This window comes from Coregonus clupeaformis, chromosome 30 (genome assembly GCF_020615455.1).
Source record: "Coregonus clupeaformis isolate EN_2021a chromosome 30, ASM2061545v1, whole genome shotgun sequence".
In the NCBI taxonomy this organism is placed as follows: domain Eukaryota; kingdom Metazoa; phylum Chordata; class Actinopteri; order Salmoniformes; family Salmonidae; genus Coregonus; species Coregonus clupeaformis.
In genome coordinates, this window is record NC_059221.1 from 20,502,291 (window position 1) to 20,520,756 (window position 18,466).

The window sequence follows — 18,466 nt, forward strand, 5'->3', positions numbered from 1 at the left end:
CTTTAATGGACAGTTTGAGTCCATCCCACTGGGCACACCACATCATTTCAAAGTGGAAATGCGGATAATATTTGGTTGAGACGTTGATCAATGAGATTTCAACCTTTATTCACCCACTCAAAAAGACTGCCAGAAGGTTGTTGATATCCCAATGTGTTATCACTATGCTTTCAACCATCTAAAAGCACTACCAAATTCCAATGGAAAAACAATGTCAGATGTTTCGGTTTAGTTGTCATCTAAATGTATTATCTGCGCTTTCAACCATTTAAAAGCACAACAAAGTTCAAATGGGAATACAATGTCAGATATTTTTTATTTATACAACAACTTGTTAAGATTCTGTGCAGATTATTACAGCAATTGTGAAGATCTCCACAGACCTGTGATCTTTGCATGCTATCTTGAACATGCACGCTTTCTATGATTACATAAGAAGATATGTATAGTTACAGTAGGCTAACCTCAAAATGTGGCCAAGGATGTGTTACTCATTTTAAGGTTGAATAAATAATGTTACATTAGTTTGTAAGAGCCTTAACATTAGGCTATTTACTGTATTACAAACATATTATTGAATTGTGTTTGGTTGACACAGCATAGTTTCATCTAAGCCACTGGCTTAATCCTATTATTTAACTTTTATTTTGGGTTTAGTTGGAGACGTGAATCCAACATATAATTTGTTAACTTGTCGACAAGTTAATAGGCTATTTACTGTATTGTAAAAGTGATATTGAATTGTGTTTAGTGTCAACAAATTCTAGTTTGTCTACAAATGAATACATTAATGTTGGATTCACGTCTCCATCTCAACCAATAATCAAAGTTAATGAATAGGACTAAATCAAATCAAACTTCATTTAAAGTGCATTTATAGTTTGATTTGATTTAGTCCTATTCTTTAACTTCGATTTTTGGTTGAGCTGGAGATGTGAATCCAACATATCAATTATTAATTTGTAGACAAACTGGAATTAAAGCCAGACTAAGTGGCAGAGATGGAACTATCCAAGCAGAAGATACATCTTCTTCAAATGTTGATATTTGGTTCCGTTGACAACCAAACACAATTCAATATCCTGTTTGTCTACAAATTAATTATTTATATGTTGCATTCACGTCTTCATCTCAACCAAAAATCTAAGTGATTCAACCAGTGTGTGCCCAGTGGGATGACATAGGACTATGTCCTTGCCCAGAGATTAAAAGTGGTATCTGGTAGGCAGAGGAAATGCCAACAAAATGTATTGCTTTTCCACTATAGTTTTTAACAGATTATCTCCTGACTACATCCATTCTGTTTTCTCTATGTTTGAACATTATGTATTGTGCAGTCCAGCTGTGAGCCATCTTCCTAGCTTTCCTCTTCGAGCCAGCAGCAGAGCGATAGCGGTGGTCCACACCCATGTCACTCCCTCAAAGTCGGAAGCCCTCTGCAGGTCAGCACAGGTAATGCTGCTCCCTTCTCTCCCTATATGGTATTTTTGCTAATGTGTGATGATCTCAAGTGATGATGTATGAAAATGACTGCACCAAGCAGCACACACATGTTAGGGTAATATAGTGCCACATGTATAGTGAGTGAGTTGTTGGAAGCAAGGCATTGATTTTGTTTGTTTTCTTAATGTTAGTGACTGATGGTCTCATCAATATGTAACATTAACATAGCCTCTCTGTTACAGGCGGTCAGTGGCCACTAGCAGTGGGCGCCATTCCTATAGCGATGCCTCCAATACCAACACTTACCCCACCAACACTTACCCCGGCAGGGCTAGTGAGGGCAGTCCTACAGCCCGGACATATCCTGGCACACCCAGGTAAAACACATCATCTGTACATCATATGCAAGACCCATGCAAACATAATTTTGTTTTAAGAATCTTATTTTTTTTGGTCGAGGCCAAAATATCATGCATTAAAGATGATTCAGAAGAAAACAGAGCCAATGTTTTTAGAATAAGGTGCAAATTAAAAATGTAATGTAGTCTTGAGATTCATAATTTATTATGGAAACCGAAAGGTGCAGAGCTTGCATAAAAACCCCACTGACATCTACTCATAAGATATAAAGCCGGCTGCTCACCTCAGTGAAAACGAATTCCTCTTCCTCAACCTCTCTTATGATGACAGTTCTTTACAGTTCATTATCTGATAATCTGATGCATAACTGATAATCACTATAAACACCCCTATGCAAACCCAGGCATCAGGTGAAGCATGCAACCTGCAGTGATAACCATGGGATTTGGCCCCCCACACCAGAGCAGTACCTCACCCCGCTGCAGCAGAAGGAGGTGTGTATCAGACACCTGCGAGCCAGGCTGAGGGAGAATGTCCAGACGCTGCAGCACAGGTGAGTCTGAAGGGATGCGTCGTGACAAAGAAGCAGAATCTTTTTCAGATAGGAAGTGGCTGACTTGTTTAAAAATAGCATATTGTAGATCTCATAAAAGTGGCTCTTCCACAACCCAACTCTTGGGTTGCATGCAACCACACTATGATTACAAAAATATCAACATCAATAACGGTCTAGCATTTCACTACAGAAACTGGCCTGGGATAGTATCTCTAAGACCTTTTAAAGCTGGAATCCTTCATGGTGAAACTGCCACGTCTGTTTGGGATATTACAACAACAAAGAAGTTACTGCAAACCACGAACACTGTTTTTTTCCCCCTCTGACATCATTGCACGTTCGATAGAACAGCAGAATATGTACTGCCATTTTTTTACCACACTGCTCAACGCACCTTACCATCTGTTTTGTCCACAAAACAATAACAAAAGTGCAGGGGTGGATAGTGGTGCTGTTTCCCCTAATACGGATTCCATCTTTAAGGCATACCAATCATTGATTCTCTGCCCTAGGTAGCCCACATACTCTCAACGTCTCTCTCCTCTCTCTCTCTCTCTCTCTCTCTCTCTCTCTCTCTCTCTCTCTCTCTCTCTCTCTCTCTCTCTCACAGGGACAGTGAGATAGCTGAGATGAAGACCCAGCTGTGTCGGATGCAGGAGGACTGGATAGTGGAGGAGTGTCACCGTGTGGAGGCCCAGCTGGCTCTGAAGCAGGCGCGCAGGGAGATCCAGCACTTACACGAGGTCGTGGAGACAGTACGATCAAACCTCGGCACCCCAGAAAAAGCCCCCTACGGACAAAAGCCATACCTCTCACCGCAGGGACCCCGGACAGCAAGGTCCCGCTCCTGTGGGTGCTCCCCAGCCAGCACCCTGAGCCGCAGCACCACCTACACCCGGCTGAGCAGTGAGGCCCTGCATGTGGACCGCAATGGAAACGCCCCAGGGCCTGACCCGCGTGCAGCGGCACGGGCAGAAAGGGGGCGGACCCACCTGCATCTGGAGGCGGCCCTTCTGTCAGAGCAGCAAACCCCGTCTGGCCCCGCCCTGATCCACGGCCCCTCCTCCTCTACCATGCCACGCTCCTCCACCTACGAGAGGCTGTGCAGTGGAGGGGCTTTGCTGCCAGTCTCCCACTCCTGCCACTCCCTGAATAACAGCTGCAGGTGCAGCGGACACACCTACCTCCCTCATCACCACCTCTTCCTTCACCTCCCCCAGGAGGAGCCCCCGGCTGCATTGGCAGCGGTTGCTGTTGTCCCCGTGAGGGAGGCGAAACCGGAGGTCCGATCCCAGGCCTGCAGCCCCACCATGACCTGGGTCTCAGAGGAAGGAGGGGGAGAGGAGCTGAGCATCATCTCCCTGGAAACAACCGACATCACCCCAGCCTACTCAGAGCAACAGCCGTTCCCTCCCTCCTTGTCTTCCTCCTCTCCCCCCCAGCCATTCCCTCCCTCCTTGTCTTCCTCCTCTCCCCCCAAGCCATTCCCTCCCTCCTTGTCTTCCTCCTCTCCCCCCCAGCCATTCCCTCCCTCCTTGTCTTCCTCCTCTCCCCCCAGCCATTCCCTCCCTCCTTGTCTTCCTCCTCTCCCCCCCAGCCATTCCCTCCCTCCTTGTCTTCCTCCTCTCCCCCCCAGCCATTCCCTCCCTCCTTGTCTTCCTCCTCTCCCCCCCAGCCATTCCCTCCCTCCTTGTCTTCCTCCCCTCCTCCCCAGCTCTCCTACAACCTAGAGCCGCTGCCTCCAGATGGCCATGTGGAGATGACAATGATGCCAACAGTGGCCCAAACCTGCGAGCCCAAGCCTGGGCCACTGTTGTCACCAGAGAGGCAAGGAGGCGCGACAGTGGTGGAGGATGAAGAGAAGGGTGAAGCTGTTGAAGTTGAAGGTGAAAACATTGTGGGAGGGGAAGAGGGGGAGGACGGGGCTCCCCAGCGGAACTTCTGGAGCCGATACTTACTGGTGGACCTGTTGGCGGTGGCAATGCCGGTGGTGCCGACGGTGGCCTGGCTGTGCCATGGGGCCTCGCGGGAGGTCATGCCTGCGTACCACATCGGTTCTCTGCTACGGGGCTGCTGCGCTGTGGCCCTTCAATCTCTGCGACGCTCGGGACGTGGCAGTGGCCGTGCCCCCACAAGCATGAATGGGGCGACCAATATCTGACAACTTTACTCCTTAGTCCACTGACTTCCCTCACAGCAACCATGCAACCCCAACCTCTTACGAGTCGCAGCCAGAACAGCAATCATACAGACTTTGATTTGGACTTGAACTTATATTGCTTTTTCTTCTCCACCACTGGTCTGATTTGAGGATGACCTTGAGATTTACATGATCCGATTGTATTGCAGTTGACCCTTGTGAATTGAGTTCATTGGTTACAGCTGACATGAATTAGGCCAATTGTATAGGTCTAGTCTTTTTCTGTTCGATTTTTAATCATGCCTTGCTATCAAGGAAATCAAATGCATTTGATGGGGAATGCGTGAGCCTGCTTAAATATACTTTTTGCCACAGGTCTACAGAGTGGCTCCCATGACTGTACAGCTCATTGCATGTAAGCCTGAGAAATGTTCAACCCTTTGCCATTAACTCACCTTAAACAGAGCCTCCAAATACACACCTGCTACGTTTTAACCTTGAACACGTTGATGTACTGTATGCTCCATGAATGTTCTCGTGTGATTCAGTATGAAAATGTATGCACTCTCTAACTGTAAGTCGCTCTGGATAAGAGCGTCTGCTAAATGACTAAAATGTACAAATGTGTTGTCTTTGAAATTAGGGTGAACATGGTTCATCTTGTTAAAAACATCAGCAACATTTTCTTTTAGTTTTTAGAGCTAAGTGAATGAGGGACCTGAGTAGGAGTTCTAGTTGAATGTCTTCGAATTCTTTATTTTCTCAAGAAAGTAGAGGATGGGGAAAGTAGATATGTTTGCACATCGACCAGGAGATAGAGAATCTATTACATTTCAGGGATCAAAAGTTTATCTTCTGGTTTCATTTATTTTATATATAGTCCAGGGATAAAAGAAAAATTCTGAATAAGACTAGCACTGTCACTATCCATGTCCAAATGCTGAATGCCAGTGCAAGTCATTACAAAATGCCAGCAATGTATGTATTTATTGTTGGAATTTCAACATTTACAATATTAGGAATTTATCAATTGTTTTCAAAAGGCTCAATATTTCTTTCAAACATTGCACTTTTTTCCACTTTTGGGACTATACTACTTGAAGTTTGTAGTGGCTTTGCATTTCTTCAAACATTAACCATGCAAGTCTTCTTTTGAGACGCATTATGCCGCTAATGCTACAGCGATAGATTTTTCTCAATTATTCAAATTCAGAGGTCAAAAGCAATAAGAAAAAGCTATGATTAGAAGTCTTTACAAGAGTTGATAAAATTGCACGAAAAGCTGTAGAATACAAAGTGTAAATAGATCTGGATGTATTTCCTCTTCCCTTTGAAAATAAACTGAACGTTGCCTTTGTCTGTTTGTCATCTACTGAAATCTGCTCTGGGAGAATTAGAGACACCTGGGAATCAATATGAAATAAAAATACATTTGAAGTCTCTTTGATGTTGATAGAACATATCCAAAGCCCTTGATGAGGAATGGAATTTATTTTATTAACCAATGGGGTGAGAGTTGACTCATTGTGTTGGGGGGGGGGTGTAATTTTACAGATCCATAGCTTGCTGATGTTCCTTACAATCTGTGCTGTGGCACTGGGTGTGAATAAAATTTTAATCACAGATCAAGTTTTGCTTTTAGAACTTAACTAAACCTCCTCTGAAAACAAAATCATGCAACTTCACAAATATTATGCAATGGTAAAATGAAACAGTACTGGGAATGCAAATGTGTTTGGCCCAAAACAAAGGTTTTCAATTTTGCATTCCTTTGTGATTACTAATGGATTTCAAACATGTCCTTAGCACTTCTCAGAGCATCACTATAAATAATTGGTCTACAGTTGAGAACCATTTGTCAGATACTGTGCAACAGAATAAAAACAGTGATACAAGGAACATTTAATGAAGAAATCAGACCAAACTATCCTAGTTTAAAAAACACTATCAGGGTGTTAAAGGGTGATCTTTTTATTCAAACATACCATAGGAAATTGACCCATTTTGTTGCTTGAGAGGCAACTATACTTGCCAGCATGTTCTGTGAGTTCTGTACTATAATAATGACCATCTTTAATTACACATTTAATATATATGTATACAGTACCGGTCAAAAGTTTGGAAGCACCTACTCATTCAAGGGTTTTTCTTTATTTTTACTATTTTCTACATTGTAGAATAATAGTGAAGACATCAAAACTATGGAATCATGTTGTAACCAAGAAAGTGTCAAACAAATCAAAATATATTTTATATTTCAGATTCTTCAAAGTAGCCACCCTTTACCTTGACGACAGCTTTGCACACGCTTGGCATTAACTCAACCAGCTTCATGAGGTAGTCACCTGGAATGCATTTCAATTAACAGGTGTGCCTTCTTAAAAGTTAATTTGTGGAATTTCTTTCCTTCTTAATGCGTTTGAGCCAATCAATTGTGTTGTGACAAGGTAGGGGGGTATACAGAAGATAGCTCTATTTGGTAAAAGACCAAGTCCATATTATGGCAAGAACAGCTCAAATAAGCAAAGAGAAATGACAGTCCATCATTGCTCTAAGACATGAAGGTCAGTCAATACGGAACATTTCAAGAACTTTAATAAAAGTTTCATCAAGTGCAGTCGCAAAAACCATCAAGCGCTATGATGAAACTGGCTCTCAGGAGGACTGCCACAGGAATGGAAGACCCAGCGTTACCTCTGCTGCAGAGGATACGTTCATTAGAGTTACCAGCCTCAGAAATCAGCAATGAACTGCACCTCAGATTGCAGCCCAAATAAATGCTTCACAGAGCTCAAGTAACAGACACATCTCAACATCAACTGTTCAGAGGAGATTGCGTGAATCAGGCCTTCATGGTCGAATTGCTACAAAGAAACCACTACTAAAGGACACCAATAAGAAGAGACTTGCTTGGGCCAAGACATTTTACATTTTAGTCATTTAGCAGACGCTCTTATCCAGAGCGACTTACAGTTAGTGAATACATATATTTTTTTTTTTCATACTGGTCCCCCGTGGGAATTGAACCCACAACCCTGCCGTTGCAAACGCCATGCTCTATCAACTGAGCTACATCCTTGGCGGCCATTCCCTCCCCTACCCTGGACGACGCTGGGCCAATTGTGCGCTGCCCATGAGTCTCCCGGTCGCAGCCGGCTGCGACAGAGCCTGGATTCGAACCAGGATCTCTAGTGGCACAGTTAGCACTGCGATGCAGTGCCTTAGACCACTGCGTCACTCAGGAGACAAGAAACATGAGCATGGACATTAGACTGGTGGAAATCTATCCTTTGGTCTGATGAGTCCAAATTTGAGATTTTTGGTTCCAACCGCCGTGTCTTTGTGAGACGCAGAGTAGGTGAACAGATGATCTCCACATGTGTGGTTCCCAACGTGAAGCATGGAGGTGTGCTTTGCTTGTGATTTATTTAGAATTCAAGGCACATTTAACCAGCATGGCTACCACTGCATTCTGCAGCGATACGCCATCCCATCGGGTTTGCGCTTAGTGGGAATATCATGTTTTTCAACAGGACAATGACCCAACACACCTCCAGGCTGTGTAAGGGCTATTTGACCAATAAGGAGATTGATGGAGTGCTGCATTAGAGGATCTGGCCTCCACAATCACACAACCTCAACCCAATTGAGATGATTTGGGATGAGTTGGAACAGAGAGTGAAGGAAAAGTAGCCAACAATTGCTCAGCATATGTGGGATGTCCTTCAAGACTGTTGGAAAAGCATTCCAAGTGAAGCTGGTTGAGAGAATGCCAAGAGTTTGCAAAGCTGTCATCAAGGCAAAGGGTGGCTACTTTGAAGAATCTCAAATATTTTGATTTGTTTAACACGTTCTTGGTTACTACATGATTTCATGTGTTATTTCATAGTTTTGATGTCTTCACTATTATTCTACAATTTAGAAAATAGTAAAAATAAAGAAAAACCCTTGAATGAGTAGGTTTCCAAACTTTTGATTGGTACTCTGTGTGTGTGTATATATTTGGTCTTGCCAACAGACAGTTTGTGCCGTGCTATTCAGTGTTTCATACAGAAAGTTAAGGTTGATGCAACTGAAAAAAATCTATATACTAAAATATCACTAATATTAATTTAAGTTAGCTTCTGTAATCCAATTACATTAACCCAATCCATTTAGGTAAACAGTCATTTATTGATTTTTTTTCTCAATTATCATGTCCACATTGAACACATTTTCAAAAAAGTTGCTAAAGCAAGGCCACTCACAGAGCCACAAGAATGAGTTCAAATTGAATATTTGTGTAATGATACTTTATCCCAAATTGTGTCAGTACCTACCCCTGATGGCAGGCATGACTTACAAATTTGAAGTAAAAAGAAAAAACAATACCATAAACATACGTAACAGAATAAAATGACATGATATCTGAAAGGTATGGCCTATGACTTGTTAGGGTGTTCTACGACAAGCTAGATCAAGGATAAGGTATTAAGCAAGTGACAAAAACACATTTGAATCTAAATGGGAAGGAGAGTGAAGTGGTGAAGCTATTAGACAGTCTTTTACAGGAGTCAAGTGCATGAATCTTCCTTTAATATTTTCCTCCATGTTCCCAAGATAGGAGTCAACCTGCAGAGGGGGACAGGGATACAGTTCTGTGGTTAACAGAAGAGACACGACAGAGGGGATTATGGGAGATGAGCACCAAAGCTTGTAAAACACATTCTAATGAGCTCTTAAGCTCTTACCACGAATCTACTCTGTAGTTAAACACCAACAGTGGAGCGCATTTATTGTAGACGATTCTTTGTAGAATTCTCTCACCCTGAAAATCTGAGTGGAATTAAACACGTAACGAGTGCACACAGGCTTCACTCCAGGCTCATCAGCTCCACATCAAAGATGAGTGTAGAGTTGGGTGGGATGATGCCAGGGTGCCCTTTGCTGCCATACGCGAAGTCTGGCGTGCAGGTCAGGGTCGCTCTCTGGCCCACGCTCATCTGAAACAAAATAGGTCCTATTTTGAAGATGTCATTCAATAACATAACCCTCACATTGTGTCCTTGCAAATCACTCCTAAACACATTTTTGGATTTTCCAAATGAATGAAAAGTGGTTTAATCATTAAATTTACATTTTAGTCATTTAGCAGACACTCTTATCTAGAGTGGCTCATGATTTAACAGTAGTGAGCACATACATTTTCGTACTGGTCCCCCGTGGAAATTGAACCCTGGCATTACAAGCTTATGCTCTACCAACTGGGCCACACACCCAGGAGAACCTTCTTACCTGTCCAACCCCCTCCTCCCAGCCACGGATCACCTCCTGCTTGCCAATCTTGAACTTGAAAGGCTTGCCTCTGTCCCGGGATGAGTCAAACTTGGTTCCATCAGTCAGTGAGCCTGCGTGCGATAGAGCATTTTTGTCCCCTCACAAAAACTGTAGCTAGTTACCGTTTGATAGCATCCATAATAAAATATCAATCCCCTGGATAAATAAACATCCACAGTATCTAGTAAACTAATTTAGCTATAAAAATAAAAAATAGGTATAGTTGGTTAACATCAGACTTAATCTTTAATTCTCACTGGTTTTCAGCAGAAAACTGGCAAGCTATAAGCTAGTTAGCTAACGTTAGATAGCTAGCTTATAGCTACTAGTCGTAGAAAAACGACTTACTTTTAATTAGATAAGCAAATGGTGTGACAGTTATGTAGTTTATCAGACAATATCAGTGTTGCAGATTAGATTTTCACTTACATTGTTGCCGACGCAAGTGGACAACTGATAATAGCTAGCTAGCTAGCTAGCTCGCTGACTTACCAACATAATGCACAACGCATGTCTGCCCTTTTTTGGGAAATGTCTGGCCTAAAAGATTGAAGAAAGGGCGAAAATTAGCCAGGCATTATGTAAACAACTTCATATTTAGAACGTAGCTATATCCACTTATTCAATTTAATCATATTTGCGGTTTGTTCCTTACCATCACCCGGGGTTATGGTCTCGATTTCTACTCCCATTTTGTCTCTCCGACGCACAAAAATGCAAGCGGAACTGGAAGTCCAGGGGTGTAACCATTAGTCCAAACAGTTGTAAAACGTTCGGTTTTGAAACTAAAACGGGAGTTTCTATTGGACATATTCAGGTAGATCCCGCCCCATTTCGTTCCATTTGCTTCCGTTTAAGAAACGTTTTCCAACAGAATCAATGTAATGAATATGCCCCAACGCATTGAAGACAAGGAAGGGGGAGGGCAACCGCAATTAATGGGTCAATGCCAGTTATGATGAGAATTAGTGCCTAATCGTTCATATCCTCCTGAGACCCAGCAATTCATTTTTGTCCTCGCTAGTGGACATCAGTTTTTGGTCCGTATCTCATACAAGCCACTGTATTAAGTGATGTTGTCCCTTTGAGAGGACATTCTGGGCTTTTCAATTATATCATGTGCGGGGGTGTGACCTTGACAATTTCATCTTCCTGGTTCTTGAAAAAAATTGCTGCCATCAATTAGCACATTTTATGGACATTTTAAAAGAAGTGTGTGTAAGTATTAATATTTTTTGTGAGCTTGGTATTCAAATTGTTTCTAGTAGGTGAATATCTCAGGAATAGTTAAGTGAGTTGTCAGGACTGTGTAATCATTTTTTCACATTAATTCTTAAGAGGCCATTGATGCACCGGTGTGTCAATCTAAGTAACATAATGAAAAAGATCTTCATAAATATCCGTCAATTTTTAAACTAGAGATATCAGTTTTGAACTGATAATTACAGTATTATGACCACACTATGGAAAGGGGAGACTCTCATGAGTGGAAGTGTAATGGGACATCTGAAGGTAACCCATACAAACGAATGGATGTATGTAGGTAGTTTTGTGCCCCCAAAAATAGGGGGTTAAATATGTGTTATATATATCCTGACCTTTCTTACTGTATTTCCTAGATATAGGACAGACACTTTAAAACCTTATTCCATATGATGTATTTTTTTTACTTTTTTTTTGCCATTTATGAATGTGTTATTCAATGCGTTTCTATGGGATATAGTAGTAAAGGCCAAATTCAATATTTTACGGAAAAAAAAGTACATTTTTTTTTTAAATCCCTAAAGGGGTCCTACAATTCAAAATCAAATAGCTAAATGATCCATGGTATGACCATCTTAAATAACAGCTAAATAAGAGCTTATCAAGAAAAGTCCTCTGTACTACTGGACACCCGGATGCCGCAAATGTTTGTGCATATTTTATGTGTGTGAGGAAATTATGGAGTGAGTGTTTGCATGTGTGTTGGAGTGTCAGTATGTGTAGTGTGTAGGGCCCTGTGAGTGTGCATAGAGACAGTGCAAAAATAAGAATCAAATACAAAGGTCAACTCCAGTCTGTGTAGCCATTTTTTGTTAGCTATTTAACAGTCTTATGGCATGGGGATAGAAGCAGTTCAGGAGCCTGTTGGTGTCAGACTTGATGCACCGTTACCGCTTGCCGTGTGGAAGCAGAGAGAACAGTCTATGGCTTGGGTGGTTGTAGTCTTTAAAGATTTTCCGGCCCTTCCTGATATAATGGTCCTGGATGGCAGGGAGCTCGGCCCCAGTGATGTACTAGGCTGTCTGCACCACCCTTTACCTATGTTTCTACTGTAATGTTAATTTTTTCATATTTACATACTAGTGACCACTACAGAGGACAATTTTGCACATAAATAAAATATAAATAACAATATTCTTTCCAAAAACATTTATTGGTAACATGTATTTTTCACCCAAAACACTTATGTTATGTAAGTCGGGTCTCGGGGATATTTACAAGTCCTTTCATTTTTGCAAGAGAGATCATAGGTTGATGATGATGAGAACATGAAATGAAATGACAAAGGCTGACAGTCAACAATTTCTAGAAGATAGCTAGCTAAATGAAAAATGAATGTCAGATGACCTAGTAGCCCTAGTGTCACGTCTACTCCCGCTCCCCCACTGTCGCTCGACGTCGCCGGTATACTAACCACCGTTCCTGGCAACCCATCATTACGCACACCTGGCAACCCTCATTACGCACACTTGCGCCCCATCATGAGGCACACCTTGACTCTATCACTACCCTGATTACTTCCCCTTTATCTAGCACTCCCTAGCATCACTCTTCAGGCAGTATTGGTTCTGTGTTCGTGTCCAGACGCTGCTCTTGTTTTGTATTGCGCTATGTTCTTTATGATTATCAAACTCACCACCTGCTTCCTGACTCCCAGCGTCATCGTTACACCCAGGCCTATTTAAAGTGTATATGAAAAAATACATATTCACATTTTCTAATGAAGTTATGGAAATGTTTGCTTTTCCTCTTAACAAAAATATATATCCTAAATATTAAAATATTTGATTTATATTTCCTTATGTCGGGTCAACACAGCCCTACAAGAAACATGAAGAATACGGCACAATAATTATATACACTTTTTAAATGTGTTTTTCATAGTGGTTTTTAGACCAATGTAACTTCAGACTTTCCTTCAGCCTCCTTAGTAGACATCATGTGATCAGATTTATGTGAGCAGTGATTCAAATCTGGCCTAGATTTCTGTGGAATGTGTTCTGAGTTGGGCATAGATTCTTGTGAATGTGAATTAAAACCGGTCCTGGACTCTTGTTGATTGTGCTGAGCAGATATGTATGACTGGTTTATTCATCTTTTTGGAGCCTCTTGAGGTTGTTGTGACATATCGAGGTAGACTTGTCTGAAACACAACAGGATTTAGCTGGCTGTGACTTGACACTTGACTTCAGACTAGGTTCGTGTGGTTGGTGTCTGGACTGATGACTGCGTGTAGATCCTATCTCCTCTTCTCCATCAGTTTAATGTATGGCTTCAACCCTGAATAGAAGGATAACAAGAAAACTGTTATCGGCCTAGGGCTACACATATTCAATGTCATGCAAATACAAAACATCAATAAGAGAGGAAGTTTGGGGCAGGATGTTTGAGAAGAAGCATAAACTCAGGCATGTGTAAGTGAAGGTGTGATGCAGTATGTTGGATTTAGAGGAAGCTATTGTCAGAGTAGGAGCACTAAAGCGGCCTCTTAGAAAGAGAGCCAAGAGTGTGCATGACTCACTCTCTGCCTTGCTCTCTCTGGTGCTGGAGGCGTTGTTCCTCGTTGATGGGGTACAGGTGGAAGAAGACCAGCCCTATCAGCAGCAGGGTGATGGGCAGAGGGGCAAACAGCACAATCAGAGCAGTCACCACGTCCTCACTTTGGCTACAGGCAACTGCACAGTACACTCTTAAATCTAAAATGGTTAATTGGCTGTCCCAATAGCAGAACCATTTGAAGAACCATTTTTGGTTCCAGGTAGAACCCTTTTTGGTTCCAGGTAGAACCCTTTTGGGTTCCATAAAGAACCATTAAAATGGTTCGACCTGAAACCGAAAAGGGTTGTACCTGGAACCAAAAAGGTTTTTCCTATGGGGACAGTTGAATAACCTTTTTGGAACCCTTTTTTCTAATAGTGTACCCAACAAAGCTGCAGTACAAACAAGCATACATACAAACACAAATTATACACACACATGCATTAAATACATAACATAAATTGAGATAATATGGTGATAGAAACATTAAATTAGATTTTACATAATGAGGGGGAGAGAACGGGAGAGGAGGAGTAGGTGGATGTATGACTCAATGTAATGTCATGGTTGAGTGTCAGATCAGCATATATCAGCATTTCAGAATATTCAACACTTGACAGGCTGTCATGGGGGTTTATGAATGAATCATCAAGTCAGCATTTTGTGTGTGTTGAGTGTCATTCAGAGTGACAGAGGCAGAGACAGAACTGGAGCAGATTACAGTAGAGAGCAGAGACACAGCCCTAAGTCAGAGTCGTGGCCTTCTAACTGCAGACTCACCAAGGCAACAGGAACATGGTTGCCAAGCTGAATCATAGCATCACACACATGGTCACGAAGACTGGCAGTAAATACGAAAACATAATAATTTCACACACACAGTAAGTAATTCGAATGGACTATTATTACTGTAAGCATAAACATTGTCATGAAGGGAGAAACAATGTTGTGCTCACAGACCAATGAAGAGTGTGATCTAGTTCCAAACCCATACCAGAGATGCCTGCAACAGTGGAACAGCTATAGTTGCTGCAATCTATTAGGACAAACAAACAACCATCCCAGGAATTAAACACTAACAAGAGAATGTCTTGTGGCTATAGTTTTTGCCCTTTAATAAGGAATACGTGGTTAGCTTGCAGAGACGAATACCAGCTACACATACATATATCAAATCATAAAGAGTATGATATGCCAGATTGGATAACAATTGTGTTCTGTCATCTGTGTATTGGGCCAATCAGACCGTCCTTTTGCGGTCAAGAGGGTGTGGGGTGTGTGATACAACTATGTGTGAAGTTGACAGAACTGTGTGTAGCAACAAGCAACATCTTACCAGCAGAGACAGAAGGTGCTGGAACTGGGACCCAAGCCCAGCTGCATGGGTACAGAACAGTGCAAAGTTCCCCAAAGACATCTAAGAAGGGACAAATGGGCGTTAGTTGTTTCAAGAATTATTCATTTGTTGTTGATATATTTGGATGCAGTCCACGCAATGATTTATCTAGAAGGCAAGTGCAGCAAAGAGGAAGCCAAGGATCAGTCGTTGGTAAGGAACGTGGCACAATAGTATCTTTAAAATGGAAAGATAGGACACATACACTCTATCCAGACTAGAGAGGGGAGCTGGAGACAAAATCAGAGAGAGGTGTAGTTCCAAGACTATCCATCATTTATCCCACCTCCCAGCACTAGACTCTTGAACACGTTCTACTGAGCCTTGACCTCCCATGTGCTTTGCTCTAGCAGTTCTAAACTAACCACTCTTTAACCCTAATTCCAGTGTTCTGACCGCTGACTCACCCCGCTGCTCTTTCACCCCCAGGAAGAGGACCAGGCAGCAGAGGAAGAACAGCCCACCCATGACCAGCGCTGAGGTCAGGAAAACCTTACACTAGGGAAAAATACACAAAACCTCACAGATAAACAAAGCTACACAAACACAAGTGATTCACATGTATGCATAAAACGCACAGGCCTATGGGTAAACAAACAAGAGAAACTCACGTCCTTGAAATGCACACTCCCACGTGTACACACACACAAGAATGGCCTTTGTTGTGCTAAGAACAGTTAATTACAGTGTAATATGATATCCCTGGCACCATAGGTAAGTTCACTTCCACAGACAAATAAATTCTGCTAAGCCAACATAGTAGGATAGTGTTATGTCCTTCAGTGCTGGCTTAGGTTAGGGTTTGAGACTGGGAAACAGTTACTTGCACCATGTCCTTCTGCAGTGTGTCTCAGAGGGGAAGTAGTACCGTGGCCTGTAGTGTATCGGTTTGTGGTGAAGGAGTGTTGTGAGGCAGCTCCTGTCTCTGGTCCAGCTGCTGCCAGGCCCCAGCCCTCTCTGTGTAGAATACAGTCACAACCTGAGCCTGAATCACAGAGGCCACCAGCATCGCCAGCAGCTCCACACTCATCCCTATCAGAGAGAGAGAGATGAGAGAGAGAGAGAGAGAGAGAAGGAGAAACAGACAGACCAAGGGACAGGTGAGGTTGGAAAAACTGAAATGTATGACTTTATCAATTGTTACTGTATGCAATTCATCAATACAATGTGAAAAAATGAGACAGAGTGGATGTGAAGCTCTTACTGTAGGCTATGGCAGAGTCTCTGTGTCATGCTCAGCGAAAGGTAAGGCACATTAATACACTGTCAGGAAAGAGACAGAAAAACAATGCAACAGTGTTTTGCACTAAGTACTCCAAGTGTTCGGAGAAAATGAAAGCAATCCTGAAAAAGCACTGGCATATTCTGCAGTCAGACAAAATGCAATAGCACTACAAAAACATCCTTCTTCAGACACCCACATACAGGTCGAAAAATCCCTGTTATGAGTATCATCTCATGCAAGACGAAGGGAGTAATCTATCTCATCACCTGTTCATGTGGGAAAGACTACGTAGGACAAACGAAAATACAATTAAAACAACGCATAGCTGAACACCGCAGCTCAATCAGGTGTAAGAACACTGACTATCCAGTAGCAAGCAGCTCACTTTGTTGAAGCTAACCATCCCATCTCCTCCCTCAAATACACAGGTATTGAGTGTTTTACTCTACCAAGGAGAGGAGGTAACATCGAGACCCTACTACTACAGAGGGAGGCCTACTGGATATCCTATTTAAAAACATTGACCCCTAGTGGTCTGAATATTGACTTTGATCTCAGGCCCTTCTTATGACCAATTATATTTTCTGTGAACAGGTCTTGAAAATGAATGTATTCTTTCTACAGCTTATCAGCGTACACCCAATATGTTCCCCCTGTTGATTATGCTTATTATGCATTATGGTTGAACCAAAAGATTACATGTAACAAAAACATTTAATGAAATTGGAAATATTTAAATATATAGGTGAAATTAAATGAAACAATGTATGTTGATGCTAATGTTATGCAAATGCTAATGATAACAATGGCATAATATATTCAATATGCCGTGGGCTATTGTCTTTTAACAGTTTCGGTCAATTCATTCTGATTAACCAAGCAATTACGACACACCCCTCACTATTGTCATTGGTTGCACTAATTGCACTGTTTGTCTACATAACCAGGTTCAAGCGTTCATGACATTACCCCGAAGAAGGCACAGTGATGCCGAAACGTTGGTGGTTTCTTACCCAATAAATTACTGGGAATTTATACATAGAGTGTGCAACTCTCTTTATTTTTATAACTTACAGTTTATCCACCGTTAGTCAGCACCTCTACACCAAGTGATGTTCTCTGGGTGTGCCCCAGCTCATGCTTTTTATTAGGAAAGAGACAGAAACCATTGTGACGGTGCAAAAAAGAGGTATGTGATACTGTAACTATGGAGTCAGTCAAGAATTGCGCTTTGTAACCATGGTCACACTGACACAGGAAGAGTATGGAAGGCAGTAACCATAGTGATGCCCCAAGGGGAAGGAAATGGTCATTCCTGTTTTATACAGTCAGGTAATTCTCAAGATGCAACGATAATAACCCTGCAGAGATCAGGCTACAGAAAGCAGCCAAGTGATTTGGTTGGGATACATACAGTAGAAATGATGATACAGAAATGGAGCAAGGTAAACAGTGGTTGAGGATGTAGAGGATAAAGTAGAGTAGGCTGGATGTTAACAGGCTGAAATGTCTCATCCAGTGGATGAGATTGTAGATCTTACAGTCATGAGGGTCTCAAACAGGCAGCTTGCTGTGAGGTACCAGGGAGCACTGAAGGCTTGAGACATGAACCACAGCAGGACATAGGAGAGGACCCAAAAGGTATGGAGACACTGCCCAAAGTCAATTTAAACATGGAAGAGGCATTATTGAGATCCACTAACCATGGCATGAGTTTGCTGATGGGTGTCAAACCGCTGCAGCTCACTAGCCTGAAGGTAGGGATGGGGCAGTTCCTCTTGAAGGATCAGAGAAACATAGAAGGCCTCGATTTGCAAAAGAGCCAGGGACAGAAAGGACTCCAGGCCAGAGAGATTACACAGACAGACATGAGACAGTGGAGTGGACTGACTGACAGGTAGGCAGGCAGGCAGACAATGAGTAACATTACTGACCTGTACATCATCCAGCAGGAACATATGTAAAGCCAAGCCCATGCCAACAGTAGTAATCTGATATGGCACGCCTCCCATGGCATAGCACAGCTTCCTGGAGTTGATCTGTAAAAGTCTTGAAGCAGCTCATCTTTTGGAATTGGGCTTCTCCGTTGGTTACAGTCCACTCTGCCTCCTCTATAAGGTAAAGCTCTATCCTACAACTTCAACATGTTTCTCTTTTTCTGACATGAGAACAACAAGTACTACTAGAATCTGGTAACAATGGACACATGCACACCCTTGTGCGTGCACA

At 42.3% G+C, this 18,466-nt stretch overlaps 2 protein-coding genes across 2 annotated transcripts; one reads left to right on the forward strand and one right to left on the reverse strand.

The window, feature by feature from the left end:
* The first annotated feature begins 1,408 nt into the window (after window positions 1–1,408).
* On the forward strand, window positions 1,409–4,520 carry LOC121546477 (syntaphilin). The gene is made up of 5 exons (XM_041857748.1): window positions 1,409–1,452; window positions 1,686–1,820; window positions 2,207–2,356; window positions 2,970–3,678; window positions 4,074–4,520. The coding sequence occupies exons 1-5, from the start codon at window positions 1,409–1,411 to the stop codon at window positions 4,518–4,520; spliced, it is 1,485 nt and encodes a 494-aa protein (XP_041713682.1).
* A 4,132-nt stretch (window positions 4,521–8,652) lies between these two features.
* On the reverse strand, window positions 8,653–10,575 carry LOC121546698 (peptidyl-prolyl cis-trans isomerase FKBP1A). The gene is made up of 5 exons (XM_041857929.2): window positions 10,471–10,575; window positions 10,308–10,355; window positions 9,774–9,886; window positions 9,306–9,481; window positions 8,653–9,110 (listed from the first exon to the last, which is right to left on the reverse strand). The coding sequence occupies exons 1-4, from the start codon at window positions 10,505–10,507 to the stop codon at window positions 9,353–9,355; spliced, it is 327 nt and encodes a 108-aa protein (XP_041713863.1). The 5' UTR covers window positions 10,508–10,575; the 3' UTR covers window positions 8,653–9,110; window positions 9,306–9,352.
* Window positions 10,576–18,466: the final 7,891 nt, after the last annotated feature.